The 26,979-nt window shown below is 47.4% G+C and overlaps 1 protein-coding gene and 1 long non-coding RNA gene across 9 annotated transcripts; one reads left to right on the top strand and one right to left on the bottom strand.

The window, feature by feature from the left end:
- Positions 1-1,103: 1,103 nt before the first annotated feature.
- On the bottom strand, positions 1,104-25,976 carry B4galt4 (beta-1,4-galactosyltransferase 4). 7 transcript variants are annotated; one of them, XM_021648585.2, is made up of 8 exons: positions 25,840-25,976; positions 21,067-21,139; positions 17,569-17,958; positions 15,977-16,209; positions 11,687-11,874; positions 6,500-6,622; positions 4,817-4,921; positions 1,104-2,068 (listed from the first exon to the last, which is right to left on the bottom strand). In XM_021648585.2, exons 3-8 carry the CDS (start codon positions 17,819-17,821, stop codon positions 1,936-1,938), a joined length of 1,035 nt encoding a protein of 344 aa, XP_021504260.1. In that variant the 5' UTR covers positions 17,822-17,958; positions 21,067-21,139; positions 25,840-25,976; the 3' UTR covers positions 1,104-1,935. The 7 variants fall into 7 exon arrangements, with proteins under 7 accessions (XP_021504260.1, XP_021504257.1, XP_021504259.1 ...); XM_021648582.2 differs by lacking the exon at positions 25,840-25,976 and adding an exon at positions 25,600-25,718; XM_021648584.2 differs by lacking the exon at positions 25,840-25,976 and adding an exon at positions 25,041-25,220.
- LOC132648557 (uncharacterized) lies at positions 15,752-20,003 on the top strand. 2 transcript variants are annotated; one of them, XR_009586974.1, is made up of 3 exons: positions 15,752-15,865; positions 16,614-16,811; positions 19,488-20,003. It is a non-coding gene; the product is annotated as an uncharacterized LOC132648557 (long non-coding RNA). The 2 variants fall into 2 exon arrangements; XR_009586973.1 differs by lacking the exon at positions 19,488-20,003 and adding an exon at positions 17,271-17,574.
- Positions 25,977-26,979: the final 1,003 nt, after the last annotated feature.

Raw genomic sequence — 26,979 nt, 5'->3', positions numbered from 1 at the left:
AAGGTTCTGAGTAAAGAAGGGAAGTGGGGGAGGCCTTTTCATTAACATAGGACCTTACCAAATCTCCCAGGAACAAAATGCCCTTTATAAGGTTTAGCAAGAAAATAGGAAAAGCCTGAGTATGGTTTTGTTAAATGAGAAAAATTCACCATTTACTTCATCTACTGAGTTATTGATAAACCAGACTAGCTCTGAGCAAACCTGCCAAGCCTATAAAAATGTCCTTTCAAATTCTCCTTCCTCGTTGGGTGGTGTTCACTCCAAATCCTCCTGCTCTTTGGTCAGGATTAGATATGATTTACACTTACCAACTGAGTCTAGTGTCGATGGAATCACGTAATGACGGATTGAGAAGCCTTGGGGCCAGCCATTCACCCCAGCAAATGAACTATTCCCACCATTCTTCTGACTCAGTAACAGAATGGCTTCCCCTGCCTTCCTTCTCTTTCCCCAGTACCTTTGCCCTGCTCCCTAGGAAGCTCAGCAGTACTCGGGCCTCCTCTCTCTAATCTCTCCAGCTACCCTGTAAGCACCACAACCCCAACATTATTCCAAGTGATAAGCCCTGCCCCCTAAACCTACACACTGCCTCTGCAAGCGCCCTGTCCCTTTGAAGGCCACCTGCACAGTGCCTGAGTGCTAACCAGCCAGGTGTACTCCCAAAGCCCCGTGCTTCCCACTTCTGACTGGGGGAACTCCAGGAGAGGCCAGGGAATAGGCCTGGGACAGTTGGCTGTACACGATGGTATAGATACTAACAGAGAAGCGTGCCAGAAGAAACAGAATGGGGTGCTATGCCTAATTAGTTCTACTTGTAGAAAGTTCTTTCTATATTGTGTGTATGTGGGCATACACATGTGTGTCCAGGAGCCACGGAGGCCAGACGCATAGGATCTCCTGAAGCTGGCACTGGTAAGCTACCCCTGGAGGGTACCCTTGAGGGGGTAGCTTACGAATCCAAGTCCTCTGCAAGAGCAGTACATGCCCTTAACTGCTGGCACCTCTCTCCAGTGCACTGTTCTGCTTTGAAGATGTTTAAGATTGTCGGCACAGAAAGGAATAAACCGTTGGCCCAAATTAACAGTTAAAAAAAAAACACCAAGAACCGGAAGATTTTTCATGTTTTACTACAGAGATACTCTATAGATGTATTATCAGTCATTATGTAGCTTATCAACTGCTCATTCATAGCCTACATGTACAAAATTATTTTATAAAAATGCTTTAAAAACTAGTCGAGGGTGTGTTCTCTGGTGGGCTATTACTGGCAAGTGCCTCTGAAGAGGCAGGGTACATTCAGGGTCGGGTGGCCAGAGACCAGAAGGTGTTTCTGATGAGAAAGCAGCCACCATGGAGGTTGGGTAGCAGCAGCCGGCACAGGCACCACTGACAGTTCGCGCCACACTCTGTCCTTAGCCACCTCTTCATTGTCAAGTTCGTGGCATCCGATTCTCGACTCTGTGCCCCTCTCTTATGGCTTTCTTCACATCTGGAATCCACCACTTCACAGCGGGTCATGAGTAACAGAAACACATCTTAGTACCTCTCTGTCTTAGACCTGGCAATTCTGGTTCTCTAAGACACTTGGGAATTCTGCTCCCCACTCTTCAATCTCACACTGCATTGCTGCAGTCAGTCCTCTGAGGACACAGTTCTCAGGTTGCCTTCATCGCATCCTTTTTTCTTTAGTGGTCCTTCAAGCGTGTGAATTACAACTTCACCACCACGACCAAAGCAGCTAAGAAAGCTGTCTCGTCAATGACGGTTCTACATTCGACGTAACCAAGAGCTCTGCTGAGAAAACCTGGAATGGAAAAATTTCAGCCTAATAATTAGCTGGAAAGAGTTCTTAATGTTGGCTACTAAGGAAGTCTCTAGGCCAAAATCATTACAATCAAATCATCAGTTCTCCCGAACATCACCAAAAGACCCAGGTCATGCACCAGTCCAGAAATCCACTGTGATGTTGGCATAGAGGGGATTGTGTTCCACAGAGAGCAATCGGTAGGAACAACTTGATAAGCCGTCTGTTTTCCAGACTCGTGACATCTGCTGTAACAGCTTCATCCTAAAGATAAAAGAAGCAAATGAGAAGGATGAAAATGAGAGCCTGACATGCATCTCTGCTGCTTTTTGTCCTGCTCTCAAGTGTCGCACAGGAAGCTTTATCACTTCCTATTCCTGTTGACTTCCTATTACCAAAAACAAACAAACAGACAAACAAAAACAACTTGTTTTCCTCACGGAACAAGCATTCATGATAGTCTTTTGCATTTGTGGCTCAAACCCTACATCAGGCCCTTGACCAAGAGTGGAAGATCACTGGCTCCATTGGGTTCCCATCACAGCACAGAGGGATTACAAGAAACACTGACATAAAAGGAGTGTGAGCTGCCCACTCAGAACGGGTCCTTCGCTGAGCATCAGGGGATTGAGGACTATTCCACTGTTGTGAGAAGAAAGTTGTCTATAGACAGGAAGGTACATAGCTCTCATAAGAGTTTCAAAATTGTGTGTGTGTGCGCGCATGCGTGTGCAGGAGGATAGATAAATTAAGAAGCACCTTACTTCATAAAAGAGTCTAGAGAGGGACACCAAGTAGCTTAAGAGACATGAAATTCACAAAGTGAAGAAGGAAAGGATGCTCTAGGCAAGGACTATGTGGGCAAGGGGCACAGGCAAACGAGAGAACAGGATGCACTTGAGGAAGGCTGGGCCACCTCTGTGGCTGGAGCTGAGCCACAGGGGGAGAGAAAAGGGCATTGGAGTGAAGAGAACTCCAGAAGCTCGGCTGTGACAATGACAACAATGGGTGGAGATCAGAAGCACCATGTTGAGCTAAATAATGTCAAAGGAGAAAAAGTGCAGCATGACTTTACTTACACACAGCTGGAAATGTGCAAAACTGATTCCTGTTTTGTTTAGGAATATAAACATATGGGGGGAAAAAAGAAAAACAAGAAATAGCCTAAGGAATTAGCTTTATGACACGACAAGCAATTACCATGAAGTTTAGGGATGTCACGTAGGGCAGGGGTGGGTGTGAAAAGGCAGGTATGGGTCTAGGGAGGCCACGTGGACATCCTACAGGGTCTGTCTGGGTATGCATCATGCTTTTCACATATAGATAAGAATTGTTTTATAACTATTCAATAATTAACCAACAGGAAAATGCACTTCTGTTGATAAAGACTAGAATGACACAGAAAAGTCTATTCTTTCAGACTTGTAGCCTCTAACAAAAAGCAAAAAAATTCTTGACTACTGCTTTTCAAAGGGAAAGAAACTCAGAACAAAAGCCATAAATTCTTCCATCAGAACCACATGCACATAAGTTTATCTGCTGGAGTTCCACAGTGAAAGGGCCAGAGTTTAGCAAGAGAGGAGAGGACAAGGCTGGGACATCAGCTTCCCTCAGAGCACAGAGCAGGAGGCTCCCAAAGACTGCTGTGACAACATTCTCAGGACCTCAGAGCCAACTTTAAAAGCTCCAGATGACCAAAGTCGAGATCACATTGTTTTTGTTATTTTTTTTCAATTTATTCATTTTATATTCTGATTGAAACCCCTTCCCTCATCTTCTCCTATTCCCACCCTCACTCCTTTTTCTTCCAATCCTCTTTCCCTAGTCCAGTGAGAGGGGGAGTCCTCCTCACCTGACCCTAGCTTATGAAGTCTCATCAGGACTGCCTGGATCCTCTTCCTCTGTGGCCTGGTAAGGCCACATCACCAGGGGGAGGTGATCAAAGAGCAGGCAAATGAGTTCATGTCAGAAACAGCCCCTGTTCCCCTTGCTTGGGAACCCACATGGAGACTGAGCTGCCTATTGGTGACATCTAAGAAGAAGGTCTAGGTCCTCTCCATGCATGGTCCTTGGTTGGTGCATCAGTTGAGACCACATTCTTATCAAAACAATCGTGAACTACAAACCAAAAGATGCTCAGGGAGAGCAGGTTGTTATTCTGGAAGACGATCCACCAGCGCTGGGCTCCCACACTTCAGTCTGCCTTTCCTATAGGAACTATACCCCAAGGTGCTCAGACAGATGAAGAGAGTACATCTCTCTTTGTAAAGAGACTCAATAAATGAAGACAGAATGATGGAATCGGGATATTACAGCCTTGCAACCCTTGATTTAGGCAATGAGAAACAGGTGCTCATATATATTATAATTATCAAATCAACAGGGGACAATTAGCAAAAATCCATTAAAAGCGTGATTCTGTGACCTGATGTGTTCAACAAACAAACTATAAGGAAAAAGATAAGAAAAAGAAAGGGTACAGCATGGTGACTCACACCTGTACTCCCAGCACTCAGGAGGCGAGACAGTAGGACACTGAGGCTAAAGTCGACTACTTAGATAGTAAAACAGATGCTATGGTAAAGAATCCAGTGGGCAAGCTGGACACGGTGGCACACGCCGTTAATCCTGGCACTCAGGGAGGCAGAGGCAGTCAGATCTCTGTGAGTTTGAGGGCAGCCTGGTCTGCAAAGCAAGTCCAGGACAGCCAAGGCTACACAGAGAAACCCTGTCTCAAAAAAAAGCAAAACAAAACAAAACGAACAAACAAAAGAATCCAGTGGGCAGAAGAAAAAGTGGGAGAAAGCAGAAGAGAAGCCAGGAGTTTACAATCACAGAAATAAGGGGTGTATGCATTAGTCTGCCTTGCTTTAGGTTCTACACTAAAAGCTCCTCCATAAAAAGCTTTTAGCAAAGTGAACGGGCTCATGTGGTCAGTTCGGCAATGGTATGTCAGCTACACAGGAGAGTCGATACCCAGGTGGATGCCGGGTATGGGAATCCAGGGCTCACCGGTCCACGTTCACCTCGTTGCCTTTGTCTCTGGTGTGGAAGATCATGGTGTATTTACCCACATCAGGCTTGGGCCTCGATATTTTCATCTTATGGAGCTCAACCCTAAGGGGGAAGAAATGAAGTTTACTTTAAAATCTATCCCATTTACCTACCACTGAGTACTCAAAAAGAATCATCTGCAATAAAAAAGAAAATCACACACACAAACAAAATATTAAAAAAATTTTTTAAACGTTTTTGTAATTTACACCCTTTAAGCAATCTATCTTAGAAACCCACAGGTTCAAGTCTGTATACATGTGTGCGCATGTGCGAGCCATGTAAGACAATGAAGCATAATTTTCCCTGGAGAAGCCCACACCTACCTGTGGGTGTGTCTTATTCTTTACCCCCGAAAAAAAAATCCTCTGTTTCTGTGAATGGTTGTACTCATTCTAGATTTTAAAAATGCCTTTAAAATAAATTCCAGTTCTGCTTCCTCCTGGCTTGTCCTGAAGCTCTTTCAGAGATCTCTGAGAAGAACTCTTGAGGCTGCTGAAGGCGCCGCTCCCACCACTGCTGACACTTACCAAATGAAAGCAAAACTTTGGGCTCCTCTCTCCCTTGAAGCTGAGGGACAGCCGGAAAGGAGACAGCAATGGTACACAACCATAGCAACTGTCTACTCTTTAGCCTAGCTAGGTAGTGCCATGGACTTGGGAGAGAAGAGAGTGCTGGCTCCCTCTAGCCCTCCCTGTCCCTGAATCTGTGTCATCAGCAGCCTGAGTGACTGCGGATTGTGACTGCTGAGGGGGTGAGTGCCATGGAGCCCTTGGGTAGGAGTATCTCACTCTTTCAGAAACATTGCCAAAGGCTCTGTGCCCAAAGGGAACAAGACAGACCTTCCTGAGGCCTTCAGCTCCTTTACACCAGCCTAGTGGGAGACTGATAGTTGCACAACTATTAACTCAGAACTCCAGCCTAGTACCTACTTTCTAAGAAGCAGCAGGAAGAGGAAAAAGGTCCTCTGACTGCCAGGAGGCCTTTGTTATCACAACTCTGACTTACAGGCCATGGGTGAACAGCTAGGAAATTCTGGGCAATGGGACCATCTTTACCACCAAGACACACACACACACACACACACACACACAGGTTCTGAAGAGGGACGTAAAAGCGAAGGCTAGGCATCCTGAGAAGTTCCTCTCAGTCCTCCAGAGCAGAAAGCTGTCTGAGGGAATCCAGGAGCAATACCAGCAGCCCAGAGCCAGCCCTCCAAGTCAGAAGGCTCCCACAAAAAGGTGCACCTAGCCCCCCTTGAGGACACAGCACTCCGCTCTACATGCTGGGAACAGCAACAGAGGCCCCGGGGGGTCTGAGGAAAAGCATGAGACGTTTCAAAGGCCTGTTCTCAGAGTGAAAGTCTCAAAGACAACCTCTGGGACTTCCCGTTCGCCAGCCAGTGGTGATACCCAAGGGCCTCACCAACACTTCTGAACCCCAAACCCGGCAACAGACAATCCTCTCTGGTTTCTACGCTTCCCCTGACGAAGAACAATTTAGGTCATTCTGCCCTCCCCTCAAACCCTGCCACCCTGTAAGCCCAACTCATCAGCCTTATGACCGGCCAGCCTGGAACTACACATAAGCATGGGGTTCTGGGGTCACCACTGAAAGCAGAGCCCCTTCCCTGTTGATCACCTGAGTCTGAGGTCATCGTCTTCTCCTCCCCAGCCCCAGTAGTTGTTAGAGAATCCATTCACCTTGAAAAACTGTTCTCTGCTGAGGGCAGTAACGCCCCCAAAATATTTACTGTATCGTAACCTGGAGCGAAAAGAGAAGAGAGAGAAGTGATGACATTTAGCACAAAGCGCCCTTTGTTCCCCGAGGACATTCTAGCTCTGGTTTCGGGGGTGGCATTCCAGGACCCGGGAGACGGTACACTTCCATCCATTTTATCCATTTACTCTTGTCTCATGGCCGCCTCCCTCTACTCTTGGCCTTTGATCTGCTGCTGGTACCACTAAGCAAGGTGGACCCACTAGGCAAGGTGACCCCACATACCTCTTATTGGTAACCTTGGTATTCTGTAAAGACACCTGAGCATGGATTACTGCTTCAAATGTCAGTGAGAGATTTCATCCCACCGAAAGGCTACTAAGGGCCCCAGGCAAGGGAGGATTTTGGATTGTAACCATGTTCAGCGTGAATGAGTGTCATGAGGAATATACTTTTTTTCCCCTAGCTTTTTCTCTCTTGGGAGGTGAAGAGGTGTAAATCAGGAGGCATTTCCCATCCATACGTTGGGTGTGCTCACTCTGCAAATCTCCATCTCTGAGTTCGTTTTCTACAGAACTCAACATTGCACCCCACTATCCTGAACAGGATCCTGGCTTGGGCGACTATATGAAATACAGTGACCTTCACGAAAATTGATTGTAAAGAAAATAATTTGGTTTTGAGGGCAAGAGTAAATTATTCTTAGACAGGTTAAATATGAGATGTTCCTAAGCAAAGGATGCAGTGTCCAAGCTCACCTGCCGAAAGCCATATCAAAGGGAGTGGTAAGCCTGCCACCTCACTCTCTGCTGTCTGTCCCCGAGTCTCCATCTGTCTCCCCCCCCCACTCTGCATTCTCTCTTCTCTTATGCTCTCCTACACTGTCTGTCTCTGTCTCGCCTTTCCCATAATAAACTTCCTTGTACCACACCAGTTGTGCAGCGTGTAATATTTATATCATAACAGTGACCCTATGTGTGCCATAATAGAAACATTCAGTCATGTTAATCAGATTATACTCATGACAAATATCTGAAAGAAACAATTTTGAAGGAGGAAAAGTATATCTTGGCTTAGAGTTTCAATCCATAGCCAGCTGGCTCTATTTCTTTCGGGCCTGTGGCAAGTGAGAATTTCATGGTGGAAAAGATACGGTCACTAGAGGAGGCTACTTACTTCATGACTGCTAAGATACAAAGATGAGGAAGGAGAGCAGGACAAGATACAGCCCCCAAGAACACACTTCTAGTGACCTACTTCCTCCAAGTAAACCCCATCTCCATCCCTTCCCATTAACACCATCACATTACAAACCCATCATTTAGTCACTGGTTTGGTCAGAACCTTCATGACCTGTCTGTGGAGATGCCCTCCCATGCAGCCCTGAGGTATTCCTGACTGACCTCACGGGCACTCTTAGTCTAATAATGAGCAAGACTGACCATCACAATTATCTGTGTGCGCCTAAAATCCTGGGGAGTGGCATTTATCAGCCTAAAACCAACAAAAGGAAATTAAAATATTTAGAGCTATTCCTACCATTTACTAGCAGCAACCTGTGTCTAAGGCTACCAGGCTCGAGTAAACAAGGAAGGGACCCTTAAGAAGAAGCAGCTGCATCAGGGCCCTGTGGAAAGAAACAGCAGCCACATAATAACCTTCCAGGCACCAAAGAGCAGTCTTTATGAGAGACCCAGCATGTATGCTCTGGAGGGGACTGCCAATACTACCGCTCCTGATGCTCCACACAGCTGGCTGAGCACAGGACTACAAGGGGCCTTCCCTCCTAGAGCTCTGAAGAGCTCTTAGGACAGAATCACTGCCAGACACAGGAAGGGGAGCACAGCCTGGGAGGACCCAATCTGCAGATGAGGGAGGATCTGCGGGTGAGAACTTGATACAGAGGAGCACAGGCTAAGGAGCACTGAGAGCAGCTTTGTTGCTGGGAGGAGCAGTAGATGCCTCCAGGGAGAGCTACAGAACTGCTCTCACCATCACTGCCCAGCAAATGTCTCTGTGTTTATTGACTCTCTCTTTTGGTCCCTGTTTTCTGGAAAAGGACATTTTAAGTGGCCCTTGGGCGAGTTTATGTATATATTTTAAAGGGCTGCAAGGTCCCCAGAATGAGGAAAATGTACACATACAGTTGCCATGGAGTCCTTGGAGAAACGGGGCCTGAACAGAGGGATTCTTGGCAGTGAAACTCACCATGAGTCTGAAACACTTGGACAAGTTGCTTAAACTTCCTCCCACTGAACGCACGGCAAGTAAAAGCATTTCCCTTTTGTTTGTTCCTTTTGTTTTTACAGTCCAGGCCATTTATTCCTTTTTTTGCACATTAAGCCATGATGAATTCATACAGAATGGGCTCCAGCAGCTCAGGCTCCTTCCGGTCAGTCCTCCCAAAGTGCCCAGAGGTGCTCAGCTCTGAGTGGGGCAGGTCGATGCTTCAGCTAAACCCAGGAACCTTCAGGAAGCTGTCCTGACTCTGACAGTGCAGTCTACACATTAAATCTCTTGGCAAGAATCTTACCCTTGACTCACTTTTTTACAATGATGCCCACAGCATGCTGGGTAATGCTACAGACCCTTCCAGTTTTGCATGGGAACACTTACGGGGCATTCCTTTTTGAACAGTGCCCATGCCCTTGATGTGTGCAATGTCACCCTTCCTTTAGATTCACATGCATGTGGCAAAAGGAATGCATCCATATCTCCTAAAAGACCCAGAGAATATCCAGCCGGCGTCCTCCCTCTTCCTCTTCGTGATTGTGAGTGAAAATAGTTCTTATATGCACACCCACAGGGCTGTTGCGAGGGTGAAGCAGCTGAAGCGTATTGGAGCGTATGGAGCGTATATGGAGCTGCCAGCAGAAGGCTCTAAGTCCCTGCAACTAAAATTGCCAGCCATCGACAGAACGTTGCCGGGACAGCAAAAGTAAGAAGACAGAAAGCCTGTATCTCTCTGGCCACACACACACACATTCACAAAAGAGATGTGCATGATGCAGATAGTAAGACAGAAAACTTAAATAAAGCATCAGGACCGAAGTAAAATCTAAGTCTGAAGAGATTGAAAAGACAGGACAAGAACAACTCAGTGGTAGAGAACTTGCATATTGTAAGGGCTTCCTGTTTAACTTCCATCAACATGCAAACACACACACTGGCCTTTCAACAAGACTCTTTTCGGTTTCTGAAAGAGGCCCACAATTTTCCTCAGAGCTTGTGTTTAAGTCAAAAGGTAAGCATATTCAATTATGCAAGGGGGCAAAGGCTTGCTGGCGATGTCTGGGAACAGCAGCAAAATCTGGCAAATGCAAGGACAAGTTAAAGAGCAAGATTCAGGCACGGGCCATCTCTTATATTTATGGTTGTGAGCCTAGCCTTTAAGGGCTGAGCCATCTCCCCACCCACAGGCCATCTCTTAGTGTACACAGCATCTGATGGTGACACCAGAGTATAAATCAAAATCCGTTCCAGCACGGATGGGCAATTATCTCTGCCCACTGATGGCCAGGTTAACACAATGATACAGCCTAACCTCCCAGCCCAAGGCCTGACCTTAAACCATCCTGTGTAACTGCTCAAAAGGAAGAAGCTTTGAGGTAAGAGTTTAAAAGTCAGTCCCAATTGGGCATGTGAACTATTGACATTTCCTCATACAAGGAGGAGCAGAGAGGATCATTGGACCCTTTCCTCTGGTTCCAGCTACTCCTCCCAACCCTACGCATGAAATGCCCTAACTGCACAGGGCCTTGAAGCCTGAGGAGGTAAAATCATATAGGCTAGGGAAGGTTAACCCAAAGGACCGCCGACTATGTGGGCATGGAAGCTGCCCCCCACGCTGACGGCAGGCCTTCCAGGAAGGCTGCTTGCTATAGGGTCACACAGGCTCCTACCCAGCAGCTTCTCACACATGCTCCGTAAGTAACATGCGTAAGAAACACGTTGCTCCTCAGGGTGAACTTTGGTAGAATCAAACTTTGGTTTGTCCCAGGGACTTCGTAAGGAAGGGGCAGATGTGGGTTACGCCCTCTCCCCGGGAGAGATATTCCCATGAGAATTACAAAAGAATTCACGTAAGCAGTCCAAAGCGAAAGACCTACATTGCAAGGGCAACATGGAAGCAAAGAACAAGGAAGGTGTCGAGAGACTCAGTTTCCCTTGCGCACTCTACATGCTCTGGCAGTCTCCCACCCTATTTCACGGATTAGTTTCAGTTTCAGGCAGACTTCCTCTCCCTCCCTCCCTCCTAACAGCTTACAGCTGTGTTTGCAGATTAATGCATTTCCATAGGAGCTTCCGGTCTCCTCATTCCTGTACTTGCTCCGCCTCTTCAAACTGGCCTCCTGGCCCCTAGCCTAGCGTCATAACTACACACGAATGGCAGGGCTTGGAGGAAGCGGACAGGGAAGTTTGCATACCTTCGGCTTCGTTTATCTAAAGGTCACCTCAATCGCTATTTCGCCATCAGTTGTAGTTTACTAGGAGTTGGCATAAAACACATTAGAAATCATCTGTTTCTCTTTGGGGCACAGAAGTAGAGAGGAGTGAAGGGATGCTGGCATTTCCCAGGGTGGCCTTGAAAGAAAGGAACTGGTCCTGGATATCCTGGTTCCCAAGCAGATTATTAAGCAGATTATTACTGTCTTGCCAGTGTGCAGCCCCTGGCAAGACAGCCTAAAGAAATGAGATGTCCAAACATTGGCTTAGCTGGAGCCATCCCATTGTCCAGTAGAGGAAATCAAGGATGCCATGGCAGGTTACTAGAATTCCACTGTGTGGGAAGCCTGTCAAGTCCCACCACAGGTACCTCAGGGAAGGCCCACCTCAGACACCTCAGGGAAGGCCCACCTCAGGAACCACAGGGTTAGCCCACCCCAATCATCGGATTACATTCTCTGTCTTGTGTTTTCCTGTTGTCTTTGTATTTCCTGCCAGGGTTTTGAGAGACCTTTTCTTTTCCTTATTTCATCCGTTAGTTGCTGTTCTACACATTAAGGAAAAATAGGCTGGTTTCCCCCATTTCTTGCTTCCCTCGCTCTCTCTGAACACACCATAGCCTTGATCACAGTAAAACGCGCTGCACAGCCGGAGCTGCCTTACCTGTAGCCGGTGCTGTTCCTGCCAACCACCAGGTGCTTGGGCTGATCGCCGCACGTGTAAAGGTTGAAGTCATTCTCGGGCACCAGGTCCACATCGTGGAATATGAAGCAGTCCCAGTTCTCCTCCTTGAGAGCTTCCAGATAGCCCACATTCAGGAGCTTGGCGCGATTAAACTTCTTACTTCCAGTCTATCGAGGATGGAAAGTAAAATGAAAAGAGCTCCAGAGGAAAGGCACTCATGCGGTCTCCCCTTCACTCCCACTTAGAAGAGGGTTATATTACCTTTGTTTATTCACAGGATAACATACTCTGGGCTCTAACAGAGGAAATGGCGAGGAAAACAAAAGACCATTCTGTTTTGGCTTTGTGTTTAATGCACGTTTATATTCTATAATTTAGAACCATCTCCTTGAGTCTGGCAAGCTGTCTGATGGTGGATAATTTATTTAAGAAGACTAAAAAGTTCCGTAGATCAGTTGCATGAGAGTAAAGTTTCTTTGTTTTTGTGTTTGAGACATTTCTCCAAGCTGGCCGAGAACTCAGAGCAATTCTCCTGCCCTCAGACTCCTAAATGCATAACACTTGGGATAACAGCATGAGCCCTCATACCAGGTCAGACAACATCCTAATTTTTAAAGAACTATTTTATGTTTCTGTGTGTGTGTGTGTGTGTGTGTGCGCGCGCGCGCGCGCGCGCGTGCCCATGTGAATATATGCTACATGGGTGTAAGTAGCCTCTGAGGACAGAAGAGAGCATCAAGTCCCCTAGAGCTGGAGTGACAGGCAGTTGTGAGCTGCTGGAAGTGAATACAAGGATCTGAGCTTGGTCCTCCGCCAGAGATGATGTGGTCTTAACTGCTGAATCATCTTTCCACACCCCAGCCTGCATACTTACTACTGAACAGTCCACTCAAAAGTTACCAAGATCGTTTTTAAAAAAGGAAAAGAACAGTGTGAGGTATTTTAGCACCCACACACAAAAAATGTAATGTGGTTTAAAAATACAAATAAAAATAAAGCAACCCTAACTGTGCACTTAATTTACTTAGAGGCAGGAGCTCCTGTCAAGTGCTCTTCTAAACTCAATTTTTAAAGTGCCTTTATTAACTCCATACAAAACTACAAAACCTCCTTTTGTTTATTTTTAAAATTTACTCCCTTTGTATCCTGATTGTAGCCCCCTCACTCATCTCCTCCCGTTCCACCCCCTTCCCTCTTGCCCCCTCCCCCTCCTCTAGTCCACTGAAACCGGAAGTCCTCCTCCCCTGCTATCTGACCCTAGCCTATCAAGTCTCATCAAGACTGCCTGGATCCTCTTCCTCTGCGTCTGGTATCGCTACGTCACCAGGGGGAAGTAATCAAAGCGCAGGAAACAGAGTCCATGTCAGAGACTGTCCCTGCTTCCCGTATGAGAGGACTCACTTGGAGACTGAGCTGCCCATGGGCTGCATCTGAGCAGGGGGTCTAGGTTATCTCCATCTGTGGTCCTTGGTTGGTGCATCAGTCTCTGCAGCCCCTCTTGGGCCCAGATATCTTGGCTTTGTTGGTCAACTTGTGGAGCTCCTGTTCCCCCTTCTTCCATAAGACTCCCTGCACTCTGCCCAAAGTTTGGCTGTGAGTCTCTGTACAAAGCCTCTTGAATGTACTTGTCACATCAATTAGTGCCACTGATTTCCTGTCACCGCTGGATGCTTCTCCAGCTAACCTTATACACCGATACTGAACATCCAAGAGACTAAGCTAAGAGATTGTCAGGAAGGACCAAGAAATTGTAACCTGTCAACAGAGAAGGTTGTTGCTAAGATTTCTACGCTACTTAAAAGTTTCTTGGAAATGGCTTAAGAAACTCCTGTTACAACACTAATGGCAGAGGCTCTTCCTCACAGTGGCCTCACGAAAGGATCTGAAGACTACATGGCCTGAAATATCAACACCATATGTGCAATAGGACCCAAGGACTTTTCAGTATAACTTTGTTCAAGGTTAATTGAATTCTGCAAGAATAAAGTCTGACTTGACAGCTTATCATAACAAGATTATAAGCAATTCTTAGAAGTTACCACAGCACTTTCCTGAAAGTGTAGCAAAAGTTGATATGTTTCTGTTCGTACACATAACAGGCACATGCTTATGGTCTCAGGACTCGCCAGAGGCAGAGGCAGGAGGACAGAGAGTTTCAGGCTACCCTGTCTGGGGGCTTGGGATGGGGAAGCAGGAAGGTGAAAGGAAGAGGAGCAGGAGAAAAAAGGGAGTTTTGAGAGACTGCCATATATGCCTAACAATGTGGGTTCAACGCCCGGAACTCACATTAAAAAAAAAAAAAAAAAAAAAAGATTATTCTGTAACCAGGCAAGGCTTCCAACGGAGGGACTGGAACACCAGCCCACCCACACAAAACCTTTGACTGATTATCCTGTCCTGCCCATAAGATGTGCTGCTACACAACCTGTGGAAGTGGCCAACCAATGGCTGAGCCAACTAAAGAAAGAAAAAGCCAGACGAGGGGAAAAACACGTAACCCCAACATTCCTGTGGTAAGAGGAGAGGTAGAAACAGGAGGAATGCCTGGATGCCCTCAGACAATCTAACGTGGAGTACACAACAACAGAAACAATAAGAGCGACCCGGGCTCAACAGGTAGATGACAACCAACTTGTGTCATCATTCACCCGTGCACCTGCAAGCACACACGCACACACAGGTAATCTTTTGAAAAAGAAAACAAACCAAAGACAGTACCATATTCTAGTAGCTACCATCCTGAATAAGAACTCAGACTCCATAAATCCATTTTAACCGACGATGCTAAATACAACATTAATTCTAAAGCAAGTAAGTGGGCTGGAGATACTTGCCAGCACCCAGAAAGTTCAACCTGCAGTCCCAATGTTTGAGAAGTAGAGGCAGGAGGATGAGAAATTGAAGATTTCCTGGTTGTGTTCCAGACAAGCCTCTGCTACAAAAGACTGTTCAACAAACAAACAAGAAACTATAGGAGCTGGAAAGATGGCTCAATGGTTAAGAGCAACAGCTGCTGTTATAGAGGGTCTGGTTCTCAGTACCCACGTGTTGGCTCACAACTGTCTGTAGGTCAAGTTCCAAAGAATCCAGCACCCTCTTCTGACCTTGCTGGATACCAGTTATACACATGGTACACCTACATACATGCAGGCAAGTATTCACATACCTAAAATAGAAATAAATCTTAAAAAAAGAACCTCTAAACTTTATTTCAAGTCCGAAAAACTGAACACAGAGATACTGTATAAGAACCCTTTATGAGGGTTAGAAAGAATACCTTTATGAGGTATCTCATAAAGTATGCACTACACAGGAGAACCCATTAGCTGTCATTCTACCTAACGTTGGTATTATCCACTACATCCAATATTAATTAAACAGTTAATGATTTTGCCCACATTCTTATTGGAGCTTATAAGGACGGGCACTATTTGAATTGCCCAGGATGATATTAAAAAGCTTAGACACAACCCGGGTATGTGCACACCTGTAATCCCAGCACTCTGGGAGGCAATTTCCATGAGTTCGAGGACAGCCTGGTCTACAAAGCTAGTCCAGGACAACCAAGGCTACAATGAGAAACCCTGTCTCGAAATTAAAAAAAAAAATTTTTTTTAAATCAAAAACAAAAAAGCTCAGACACAGATGTTTAAACTGATGTTCTATTTTTTTTTTTCTTTAATACATTTTAATGCCAAATTGAGGTATGTTTAGCCACCCACCATTGATTGACTTGAATTCTTCCAAGGCAGCCTGCGGCTGGTTACATGCTGTTCCTACTAACTGTTTCTGGAAGCCAACAGAGTGAGTCAAGAAAGTGTTTGAAATGGTAAGTAGTGGTGGAATTAAAGGCAGGGATGATTGGAGAGCACAGAAGTCGCTGGCAGCACCCACTTGGCCCTCTATGAGATCACTCAGGAGCTCTCTGCCGCACAGCCTCACTCAATAACAGGCAGAAGCCCAAGCCCACACCGTGTAACACAAGGTCCACCCAGAGGGAAGAGGAGACCCAAGAGAGCTCAGGGGCGCATGCGTGCCAGAGCTCGCTAATGTGGGAGGGCTCTCAGAAACAGGCTCTTTAGTTAGGACAGTACCATTCCCCAGAGCTTGGTCGGTGGCTCTGCATTCAGCATCAGAATCCCTCTGCTCTCTTCCAGGGTAAGTGAGCGAAGAACATTCTCCTTCTGATGATGATCCTTTCACCCAAAACAAATGGGCATGGGGCCGCGTCCTCGGACTCCAGGGCTCCCCCACCCCCGCCCCACTCACCTGGTGGATGATGTAGACTCCGTAATCCAGCTGCTGCCGCTGCAGGAAGGGGTGCAGGTGCTCCAGCAGGTAGACCAGGTGCTTCTCCCTGTTCCGGTGGGGAATGAGGATGGCGACCCGCTGCAGAGCCTTACATTCCTCAGGACGGTAGCGGCCCCTGGACACTTTGGGGTTCTCTGCCTGCACTTCCTCCAGAGTGAGGTCTGGCTTAAAAAGGAGTTTGCTCTGGCCTCCTGTGAGCGACACAGACGCACACCATCACGGGGGCTGTGGCAGGAAGCTCTGTGGTTTACACGGCCGATTCCTTCCTCCTGGTGCACCCTGAGGGCCACAGGAGGGTCGGCGCCCGTTGCTCTCCTTCAGTTAAAGGCTCGCTTAGTCATCAACTGTGCACAGGACCAGGGAAATGGCAGCCTGTAACGCGTTTTAGGGCACGCCCCGTGTCTGGGCGATCAACCCTGACCCTAAGATCCATGTTCTCGTGGGGTGTGCAGACTGCCCGGTCACCTCACTGCCCACTAAAGATCGGGGCAAGACTGAGTTAACCCCTCCACAGGAAGAAGGGTGAAATATAAAAACCAACAACATGCCGCAAACTTGCCCTTTTCCTACTTCCGCCCTCACTCCTCGTGTTTAGCTCCCTGCAGGTGGGGCACCAGGAAGAAGCTGAAGCCCACCGGACTCCCTAGCCAGCGTGACAACTACATCCACAATGCAACTCTGCTCCCATCATGCCACCAACAAAGACATTTCCGGTTATCACAGCATCTGCGGGTGAAACTCGAGGCTGTCCGAGGTAATCAATCCTGGGCAAGGCTTCGAATGTCAGTCTCAAGTAAGTAACCCTCATTTTCTGACCAGTAAACGAGGAGGCAGAGCCCTGCGTAGGAACTGAAACAACCTCGCCTGTGCCTTACACCCCTCTTTAAGACCCCAAATACACCAGACAGGCTTACAGGGGTCCATTGCTGGGCAGCTGGACTGCACAGCTGAATGGGGCACTGGCTCCAGAGAAAGAAAGGCAAACGGGTGAGCAGCACACTGTGGCCCACAAGACAGGGGTAGCCCACAGGGAGCTGAGATTCCAGCCCCGAGTCCTTCCTAGAAGAGGAAAGAGATCTAAGCTGAGTTTCAGATGACTACATAGAAACCCACTAGGCAGACATGTATTGAGGAAAGGCATTCTGGGAAAGGGGAATCAAGACAAGAGAAGGCTCAAAGGGCCATCTGGGAAATCGTGAGCATTCTGATGCTCCGGAGAATCAACCTGTGTGAGAAATTTTCTCTCTCAAAGGTGCTATGTCCACCAGAACCAATTTACTGTTCGTTGAAGCTGAAAGGCAAGACATCAACAGGAAATCGAAACACACAAGGTCCTGGAGAAGTAAACCTGAGATCACTGAAGAACATAGTCCTGTCTATATTTATTACTCTAGATTTATGGCCAAAAGGGCACTAACAGATGAGACACAAATGAAAGACTCATGCTTGCATCTTCCATCATCAGTGCAGGAGAGTATGCCGAGACAGGCCACTATATTCTTCTGATTTTTTTTTTTTTACTTTTCCACACATCTGTTACAAATACTTACTGAGGTTTGGAGACACCGAAGGGCAGTTATCAAGTTCTGCTTTTTTCACAGTTGCATCATGGGCCAGAGTGACTTCATTCCCCAAAGGTATGACCTTGTGGAAACTAGCCATGAAGCCCCTTGCCTTGGGGATCACTTGAATAGCACCCACAAAGTAGTTGCTGGTGGCCCATCCAACCACTGTCAGGCACAAGGAAAGGAGCAGCAGTAATCGTAATCTGTAGGAGATATGGTAGGGTGGCTTGCAGCCCATGACTCCTACAATGCGTTATCTCTGCTTCCGCTGCAGTGAGGAGGCTTCAAATTGCACTTTTCCGGTATGACTGAGAATGTGGTGACACCTCATGAGGCGATGTATGCCACTGCCTGGCAGTTCCTTCCCAGAGACCACTGAAAGGCAATCACAAAAGATGTGCTGTTTTGAATGGAAATCCTGCCCCTAAGATGACAGAGCTCAGCACACATTAGAAACCCAATCCCAGTTGAGCTGCAGTCTCAGTGAGATGCTAGCCCAGGGTGAAGCCCGACAGAGTGAGGTGGGGTGGGACAAGAAACCCCAAATAGAGGATGTTGACAATCTACAAAAAAAGAGAGAGAGAGATACCCGAATCCTACCACTTGTCAGCCCTGAGATCTGTGCCTGGCCACCTCACTGAGCCTACATTCTCTCCTCTGCAGTGTGGGAGTGAAATAATACCTACCTAGATAATATCTACCTCCCTACAGGGCTGGACTATCACATAAGGTACTGACCAGCCTCCCGACATGCGCTAAGCAGCCACCGAACAGTGAGCATCACTCTCCCAGCTACATTAGAGAGGCTAGTCCAGGAATGGCCAGTGGGCAGACGTACTGGCAGCCACCTACTCAGTGGTGTTTTTCACAGGTGATAAACTGTCCCACTGATTCCATACTTCAATACCATGAGGTGGGATGACGCCAACTCACCTCTAAGAGGGGCCATGTTCTCAGTTATTAACAAAAAAAATCCAGCTTTGGGGGATTTTTCATCGATACCAGTAACTTCACTAGATGGTAAGGATACTTACCGAGGGCCTAATGGGCACAACTTGCAACACTCCCACATCCCCTCCCCCCGCACCTTCAAAGTCATATTATACCTCAAACTCTAAACATCAGGGAAAAAGCAGTGATGAATACTAAAGCCAGACCCCAGATAGTCTCCATGGCCAGACAGACTGCCTGCGCTGAGAACCGACAAGCAAATACTTCTAATTACATCTCGAGACAAGAAAGGAAAAAGAAATGCATGAAGTATGCATGCCACCCAACTTCAGATCCTCACCAGAGCTGGCTCTGGCCCCCCTGACAGACGGCTATGGCTCCCCATGTATATTAAGAAATCTGTCTTTGGGGTGGCCTGGAATTCTCTCCAGGCCCGAACTTCCTAGGCAGCTGCAGAGACTGCAGTTGTCCCATCTCAGCCTGCTTGGCTGTTCTAATAAAAACTGTGACCTGACTTCTTCTGCTTTTGGAGACTTTCTGGAAAACTCAGACTGGGGGTCCAGTACGGTTGGCCTCTTGTTGAGGATCCTTGGACTAATTATATCCCCAGTGGCTTTTCCTTGTTACATGTGTGTACGCACACACACACACACAAAGAGAGATTGAGAAAGAGGAGAGAGGATGATTAAAATCTAGATTTCATATTTCTTGATATATACATATATATATATATATATATATATATACTAATTCCAGCATGACAGCTATTTCTTCCCGACCTCACCTTAACCTAGATGTCTCCCAAAGGCTCCATCTCCAAGTGCTATCACATTGGGAACTAAGGCTTCAACATATATGGAAAATGGGGACGACAGGAAAGCAATCCTCTGTGAGATAAGATTTTCATTCTCCCTGTGTTTAAAATCACATTTCCTTATGGGGGCGGGGCACAGGTACAGAGATCAGAGGACAATGTGTGGGAACTGGCATTCTCTCGTTTCTACATGCGGGCCCCAGGAATGAAACTCATCTGTCAGACTCGTCAGCAAGCACCCTGACCCACTAAACCACCTCACTGGAATCTCCTCGCCTTACAAACAAGAAGCAAAACCAGTCACCCTGCCTAGCACCACATACCTGGTTAAAGGGTGGAACCGGGCTGTGAGAGCCTGTGCTCATCAGCTGCATCCTTCCTGTGGACAGTTTATTCCTTCCCTCCATGTCTGGATACAAATACAACTCAAGTGTTGCAGGTACCTCTCTTGGCCTTCTAACTACCTACACCTTCCTGTCCCTCTCCTTGGCACTCATGTCGCCTGGAGGCGTGCTCTCGTTCCCTCAGTTGGCAGGAAGCCATCGGGAGTCTGGGCCGGCTAGACGACCGCTTGTGAACTCTTGCAGACTCCATTTGGGGAGACTTAAATGTGGGGACTGGTGATCATGTTTTATAAAAATCCTTTGTAAATCTGGCCTTTGAACATTGCTTTTCTGAGAGCTATTTAAGAAAACGCCGCCTTAAAATCCTCACTGAATTAAAGGAATCTGTGATCACAAAATGACTGCAGTATGAGGAGCAGAAAGTATATAAAAAAAAAATACCTATGTAGCTCTCTCATTTACAGGATGTAGGGAAGCTTGACTTAAAAAAATTAAAATAAAAGCCTACAGGGGTTGGGATGAGGTCTGAAAGCTTCGTACCTTCTATTCAATTTTGCTATGAATCTAAAATTGCTCTAAACCATTTTTTAAGATTTCATTTATAATTATGTGTATATCTATGTATGGGTATGTGCATTTATAATTATGTATATATCTATGTATGAGCATATGTGCCAACAGAGGCCAGAAGAGAGTATCAGGTCCTCTGGAGCTGGATTACAGACTACTATAAGCTGCCCAATGTAGGTTCCCAATTTGAGTCTCCTGGAAGAGCAGTAGGTAGTCTTAACCACTGAGCCATCTCTCCAGCCTTAAAAATATTTTTAAGAACGTACCAGGGAACTAAAGAGCTAAGAATAATGATATGCTAATATTGCTGAGGTGTAGTATATAAAATTTGTTCAAAGGCAAGACACTTATCCTCAAAACAAAAAGTGTCACTAATACTTAATAATTCCTACCCCCTGCTCAGATGTAGCCCATGGGCAGCTCAGTCTTCATGGGGGTCCCCTACAAAGGGGAGCAGGGGCTATCTCTGGCATGAACTCGATGGCCTGCTCTTTGATCACTTCTCCCTGGTGAGGTAGCCTTACTAGGCCACAGAGAAAGAGGATCCAGACAGTCCTGATGAGACCTGATAAGCTAGGATCAGATAGTACGGGAGGAAGACCACTCCTACCAGTGGACTAGGGGAGGAATGGGGGTGGGGAGAGAGGAAGGGTGGGACCAGGGGCTGATGAGGGACAGGGCTACAGCCAGAATACAAAGTGAATAAATTGTAATAAATAAATAAAATAAAAAATAATTAGGCCTCCATTCCTAAAATCCCACTTCTTAAGACTAAATCTGGCCCAATTAAACACAATCACTTACCCCTTATAGGCTTAAGTGTCCTCCATAAAACTGATGGTATAGAAGAAAGGTCAAGGGCAAAACTTCTTTGTTTCTGTGAAGAGGGAAAAGATAGGGTTTAGAACACCTCTGTGTGTTCAAGAGAGCCCTCCTGCCCTCTGCCTGTCATCTAAATGGCCAGAGGCCTGGAGACAGCTGCTCTCCTCTCTGCACAGTTCCCTAGCTTATATAAAACCTGGGAGGAGGGAACATGTTCATTATAATGATGTTGCAAGAACTTAATGAGAAGGCACACCCCAACACCTTCCTGGTTCCTAGAACTGCAAGTATTTGCTGACTGCCATCTGCTGGTTCATCTGTAATCGGAATATTAATCAAGAGAACCACACACAATCCTACCTCTGCTGGAGTAAAGGTCCTTGTGGTAACCATTTTCACTTTTCTTTCGATGAGTGCCTAATCCTTTTATAATCAGAAGCACGGTGACTTTTCAGACGAAAATTATCTCAGGGGCAGGTGACTCCCATTGTGGCACTCAGGAAGGTACCATCAGCTTATTTGTACAGTTATTTAAGTAACTGTGGGCCTGTCCCTCTTCCCAGAGCCCATGGTCCACTGGCCTCATTGTTTATAGGCTGTGGTGAATCAACATATCGTGGTAGGTGGACTGTAGGAAGAGAATTTTCTTACCTTGGAGCCAAAAAGTAAGAGAAAGGGGTGGGGCAGGGATCCACTACCCTCTTCAAGGGTGTGCTTGTGGCTCTGCAAGACCCATTTTATAACAAAAGTTGCCAGGAAACATGAAGTAAACGGAATTAGCAAGTGACTGGGGTTGTTTTATGTAGTATATGTTTATGGAAGACACAAGAATTTCTGGTGGGAGGGTTCGGTAGAGGCTCCATGAGCGTCCCTTTCTAGGTCATTTTCAGCTCTCAGATAGTTCTGTAGTGGCGTCACAGAAGTCCACCTTCTGCAGTCAGGCCTACCAGTGAGTGGTCCTAACGGTTGAGAAGCTCTGAGATAATTGGAAAACAAAAAAAACAAAAACAAACAACAACAACAACAAAAGCAGGCATCTGGCATCTCAAAAGGCTAGTTCAACTCCTTATCAAGAGCATGAAGGTTTCCAGGCCAGTGATCCGGGTTTTCTGAGGGTATCTGCCATTTATTTGAAAGCACATCTCATCTGTGGTGCCAAACATCCTTTGGCCAGCTCCCCAGAGGAGGGTACAAAGCTGTAGACTTCTGCATTCCACTCTAGAACCAATAGGACCAAACAGCTACATCTGAGACCCGGGATGAAACGTAACCAGGAACTGACTTACACACAGTGAAGTCTCAGAACCAGTGAGAGAGACCAAACCCAGGACAGAACAGAACCCTGAGATATGTTACTTGTCCTTCTGGTAAAGAAGATACATGAAAATGGGATTTTTAAAATACATTTCACTCATTCAGAAAGGCAAACGGATGGACATCAGAAGAGGGAGAAAACAGGGAACAGGACAGGAGCCTACCACAGAGGGCCTCTGAAAGACTCTACCCAGCAGGGTATCCAAGCAGATGCTGAGACTCAAATTTTGGGCAGAGTGCAGGGAATCTTATGAAAGAAGCGGGAGATGAAAGACCTGGAGGGAACAGGAGCTCCACAAGAAGAGCAACAGAACCAAAAATCTGAGCACAGGGGTCTTTTCTGAGACTGATACTCCAACCAAGGACCATGAATGGAGATGGCCTGGAACCCCTGCTCAGATGTGTAGCCCACGGCAGCTTAGTATCCAAGTGGGTTCCCTAGTAATGGGAACAGGGACAGACTGTCTCTGACATGAACTCAGTGGCTGGCTCTTTGATCACCTCTACCTGCTCTACCTGAGGTGGGAGCAGCCTTACCAGGCCACAGAGGAAAACAATGCAGCCAGTCCTGATAAGACCTGGTCAGATCTAGGGTGAGATAGACCCTAGTCCTGATAGACGAGGGTCAGATGGAAGGGGAGGAAGACCTCCCCTATCAGTGGACTGGGGGAAGGGCATGGGAAGAAAAGAGAGAGGGAGAGTGAAAGTGGGAGGGGATGAGGGAGGAGGCTACAGCTGGGATACAAAGTGAATAAATTGCAATTAATAAAAATAAATAAATTTTAAAATAATAAAATAAAATGCATTTCACTATATATGACTTTTGATTCCATCAGTCAGTATATAGTCAGAGATCTGTAGTATTGACATCAACGTTGCTAAAACAACAGGACCTTAAAATGAGCTCAAAAGATAATAACAGGAATATTTAACCGATATATTACATCCTAGAACATATCCTTTTATTCAAACGTGCATAAGGGACTGACTGGAGAGAGAGCTTAGTCAGCAACGTGCCCACCACACAAGAACCTGATATTGATCTGTTTCAGAATCCACCCAAGATGCTGACTCTGGCTTTTAATCCCAAAGTCATAAGTGGTTGTCCTCCAGCCTGAGCATGTGCACATAAGTGCACACACCCAAAACTGGGTGCTTAAAAGACCCTAACTAACTATTGAAGAAAGGACTCACCATAGCCAAGTCGGGGGGGAAAAAAAGTAACATAAAAATGTATATGAAACACAATCCCAAGAATACAATGTGTGTGTGTGTGTGTGTGTGCATGACTTCTGCCCATACAAAATAGCAGAAACAGTCACAGAGACAAATTTGAGAAAGTTGTGCTTTTAATCCAGAGTTGGAGTGGTTCGTTACCAGAAACAACGCCGTTGCTTTCTGGTAAAATAAGCAAGCAAATAAACAAAACAAAAAACCTCGTTTAAAATATTCTTTAAAATTGTAAGGACATTATTATAGACAGGGAGCAGTACATTTAGTTACATGAAGTTGGTGACAACCTGATCATGTAAATTTTAAGAGGACCTATTCTAAATATGATATACAAACCCCTGTTTACACACACACTGTCAGTGAACTTCAGTGCTAGCCACAACCCTGTGGACGTTTCTTAAAATACCTATCCTGGGTTCACACCCAAAGGTTTTGTTTCAGTGGTCTGGGGTGAAGCCAAGAAATTTATCTTTTAAACAGGAACCTGGATAATTCTGGCACATACCATTGTTCACTGATGGTTAAAAAAAAAAAAAAAAAGACTAGAATAGCCAGGAGTCACCAGTGGCCCTAAGAAGACTGAAGCAGGAGAATTACCCCAAGTTCCATTGTACCCCCACTCCCCGCACCGAATTCCAGACCAGTATGGACTGCATTCATGAGTTCTCGGCTGAGTTGCTTTGGATGTTCCCAATGTGAATAAAAAGTCTTCAAAGAGAGGTTTGGTGGTTGGCTACCAAGGCCCACACCATCTCTAGCTCAGCCTAGAGGAGGCACTAAATACTTCTATCAAGTGGCACATAAAAAGGTAATAACAGAGTCGCTGTTATGTCCCTCCCTACCCATTCCTTATCAAACAGTCCAGCGTGGTCAGCAATTCTTTCTGAGAATTTTTAACCCAATCAAAAGCTGTGGCTCTCTCGAAAATGCTGTCAGGTACACAAACGAGTGGCCACAAAGGCCAGACCTGTTCTTAAAAAATTAACTTTAAAAATAAAAGGAAAAGAAAACCAACCAACAAAGCATTGTTTCCTTCAAGCATTCCTGCGCTCTCTGGCAGGTTGCTTTTACAGCCTTCCACTCCACGCTCTGATCTTTAATTTCACTTTCTCAACCTGAGCCAGATCTGAGACTCCTTGAGTTCTCAACTCTCAAATTACCACGGTCTTTCTGCTCTTTCATCCCCAAACCAGTGGGCTGATCAGCCAGGACCAGGCTGATCAGCTGCTCCCACCTCCTCCTGTCTCGCCCACCTCAGAACACTTGGCAATCACAGGCACCCAGCTTGGCTAATACCCTCCTTAGGTTAGTTATCGCCCTCCCCATCCCCCCGCCGCCCCCCCTCCACAAAGGCCTTCGCGAGGTCCCACATCCTTCAACATCCGAACCCCAAACCAAGAGTTAATCACCGTTATCTAAGGGAAGCCAGAACATCAAGGGGTACGGATCCACAGACCCCGGGGGGATCAGGTGCCCGACCTACAGCAGGTGTGTCTGATGTCCTTCCAATCCCATGTGACTGCCCCCTGCCTGGCGTAGGAAGCTCCACGCTGGCCGGGCCCTCGCAGGCACGGAAGTACAGATATGCTGCCCCAGGTGAAACCTAGTCTAACCAAGACCCCGAAGGATGCCGGGCCTTTTCCAGGTAAAAGCGCCCGGCAACGTCAGCACCGGGGACGCGCGCGACGCGCCCTCCCTGCGCATGCATCTCCCTTCGGCGCGCATCTCCCCCGCCCTCGGCGCCTGGGTGTCCGCACGGGAGGGGAGCCGGAGCCGGACCCCGGCCGAGGAGGGCCTCCGCCGGCCCCCAGCCCGCCCGCCGGCCGGGGAGGAGGGACAGCCACGCCGAGGCCCGACCGCGCAGGCTCCGCGTCCGCCCGGCCCCCATCCCGTGGACCCACCCGCCTCGCGGCCCGGCGGTGACCGCTCGGCGTGCGCGGCTGCGGAGCCCCGGCCCGGCGTACTCACCCCGGACGCGGCCACCGGGAGGCCGCCCGGGGACGGGGAGCCGGCGAGGAGCAGCCCGGGGGGATCTCCCTGGTGGCCAGCCTGCGCCTCCAGGAGGCGGCTCCACAGCCCCGGCTCCGCCTCGCGCGCCGCGCCATCTGGGGGCGGGTCTGCCGGGTTCTCCCGGGACCTGGGGCGGCTGGCGGGTCCGCGAGGCGAGAGCGTGAGAAGAGAAGAGGGGCACCACTTAGCGCCACACACCTTTCTGCCCCGGGCGCTTCCCGGGTTCCATCCCCGGAGGCGGCACCGGAACCCGGGAAAGGGATCGAGACCCCCAGCCTTACGCAGCGGGAGAAGGATGCTCTGGGCTCGCAGGAAAGTGCAACCTTGTCGCCTCTCTGGGCGACGCTAAGTGGGGAGTGGCCTCGGACCGCATCATGGAATTCAGAAGGTCCGCAGTTACGTGTTCTGTTTTGCGTGACGTGACCAGGTGACACTGTCATCTACGGCGTTCACGCTTGAGAACCCCGAAGTCGAATACCAAGAAGAAAAGTAAAAGTGGTGTGCAAAGGGGGGGACCCAAAGCTTCACCCTTGGTAACATTTTAAGTAAATGTGCCGTGTTGTGTTGGGCCGGGAGTTGGACACAGCCTCAAGCAACTCCTGACAGGTTGCAGCCTTTCGCAGCCACGCACTGTACCACCCTGAAGACCAAATGGTGTTTTTTTGTTTTGTTTTGTTTTTTTGCTAATGATTTGATTGAAAATAATGGTGGGCTCCGTGTGGGCGCACAGAACGACGGACTACGGGCTGCCAGCTCCCTGGGAGAAGTTTTAGGAAGACGACCCGCATCCACGGGACTCTAGAACAGCGGTTCTCAACCTGTGGGTCGCGACCCCCGCGTAAGCTGCACGCCGGATGTTTCCGCTGCGGTTCATGATCTTGGCGAAATTGCAGTGATGAGGTAGCGACGAGGTCTAGGGCTATTCTGATGCCACACGTCTGCGTCGTCACTGCGATGGGGTAATGGCATACAGAGCCTGTAGCCTGAGGCTCCTGCGTTAGGCTGAGGCCTCTGAAGAGCACTGGAGAGGTCCCAAGACTACTGTGCTCTGTGGAGAAGCCATGGAGACTGTCTGTAATAAATTAATTTATATATGATTTAATTTAAGTAAAATTTCTTTTTTTTTTTTAATGTATTTACTTATTGTGTAGTGCTAGGGGCAGGAATCAAGGCCCCGGGCTACCTGAGGTCAACCACAGCCACATTGCACGCTGCCATCACCACACCCGGCTTCTGCACCCAGGCACACCTTGAGTACTCAGTCTTTTGTAAACCATTATGCCGGTTCGCTTTTTGTCCACTTGACGTCACCTAGAGTCTTCCAGGAAGAGGGAACTT

This window comes from Meriones unguiculatus, chromosome 17 (assembly GCF_030254825.1).
Source record: "Meriones unguiculatus strain TT.TT164.6M chromosome 17, Bangor_MerUng_6.1, whole genome shotgun sequence".
NCBI lineage: Eukaryota > Metazoa > Chordata > Mammalia > Rodentia > Muridae > Meriones > Meriones unguiculatus.
The sequence above is the reverse complement of the archived record's forward strand: the minus strand, read 5'-3'. Positions and strand labels throughout refer to the sequence as shown.

Coding starts and splice junctions, on each gene's coding strand:
- B4galt4 (XM_021648585.2), bottom strand. CDS start 17,821: ATGGGCTGCAAGCCACCCTACCATATCTCCTACAGATTACGATTACTG. Junction 11,875..15,976: donor GAGTCTACATCATCCACCAG/GTGAGTGGGGCG, acceptor CATCCTCGATAG/ACTGGAAGTAAGAAGTTTAA. Junction 2,069..4,816: donor AACGAGGTGAACGTGGACCG/GTGAGCCCTGGA, acceptor TTTTATCTTTAG/GATGAAGCTGTTACAGCAGA.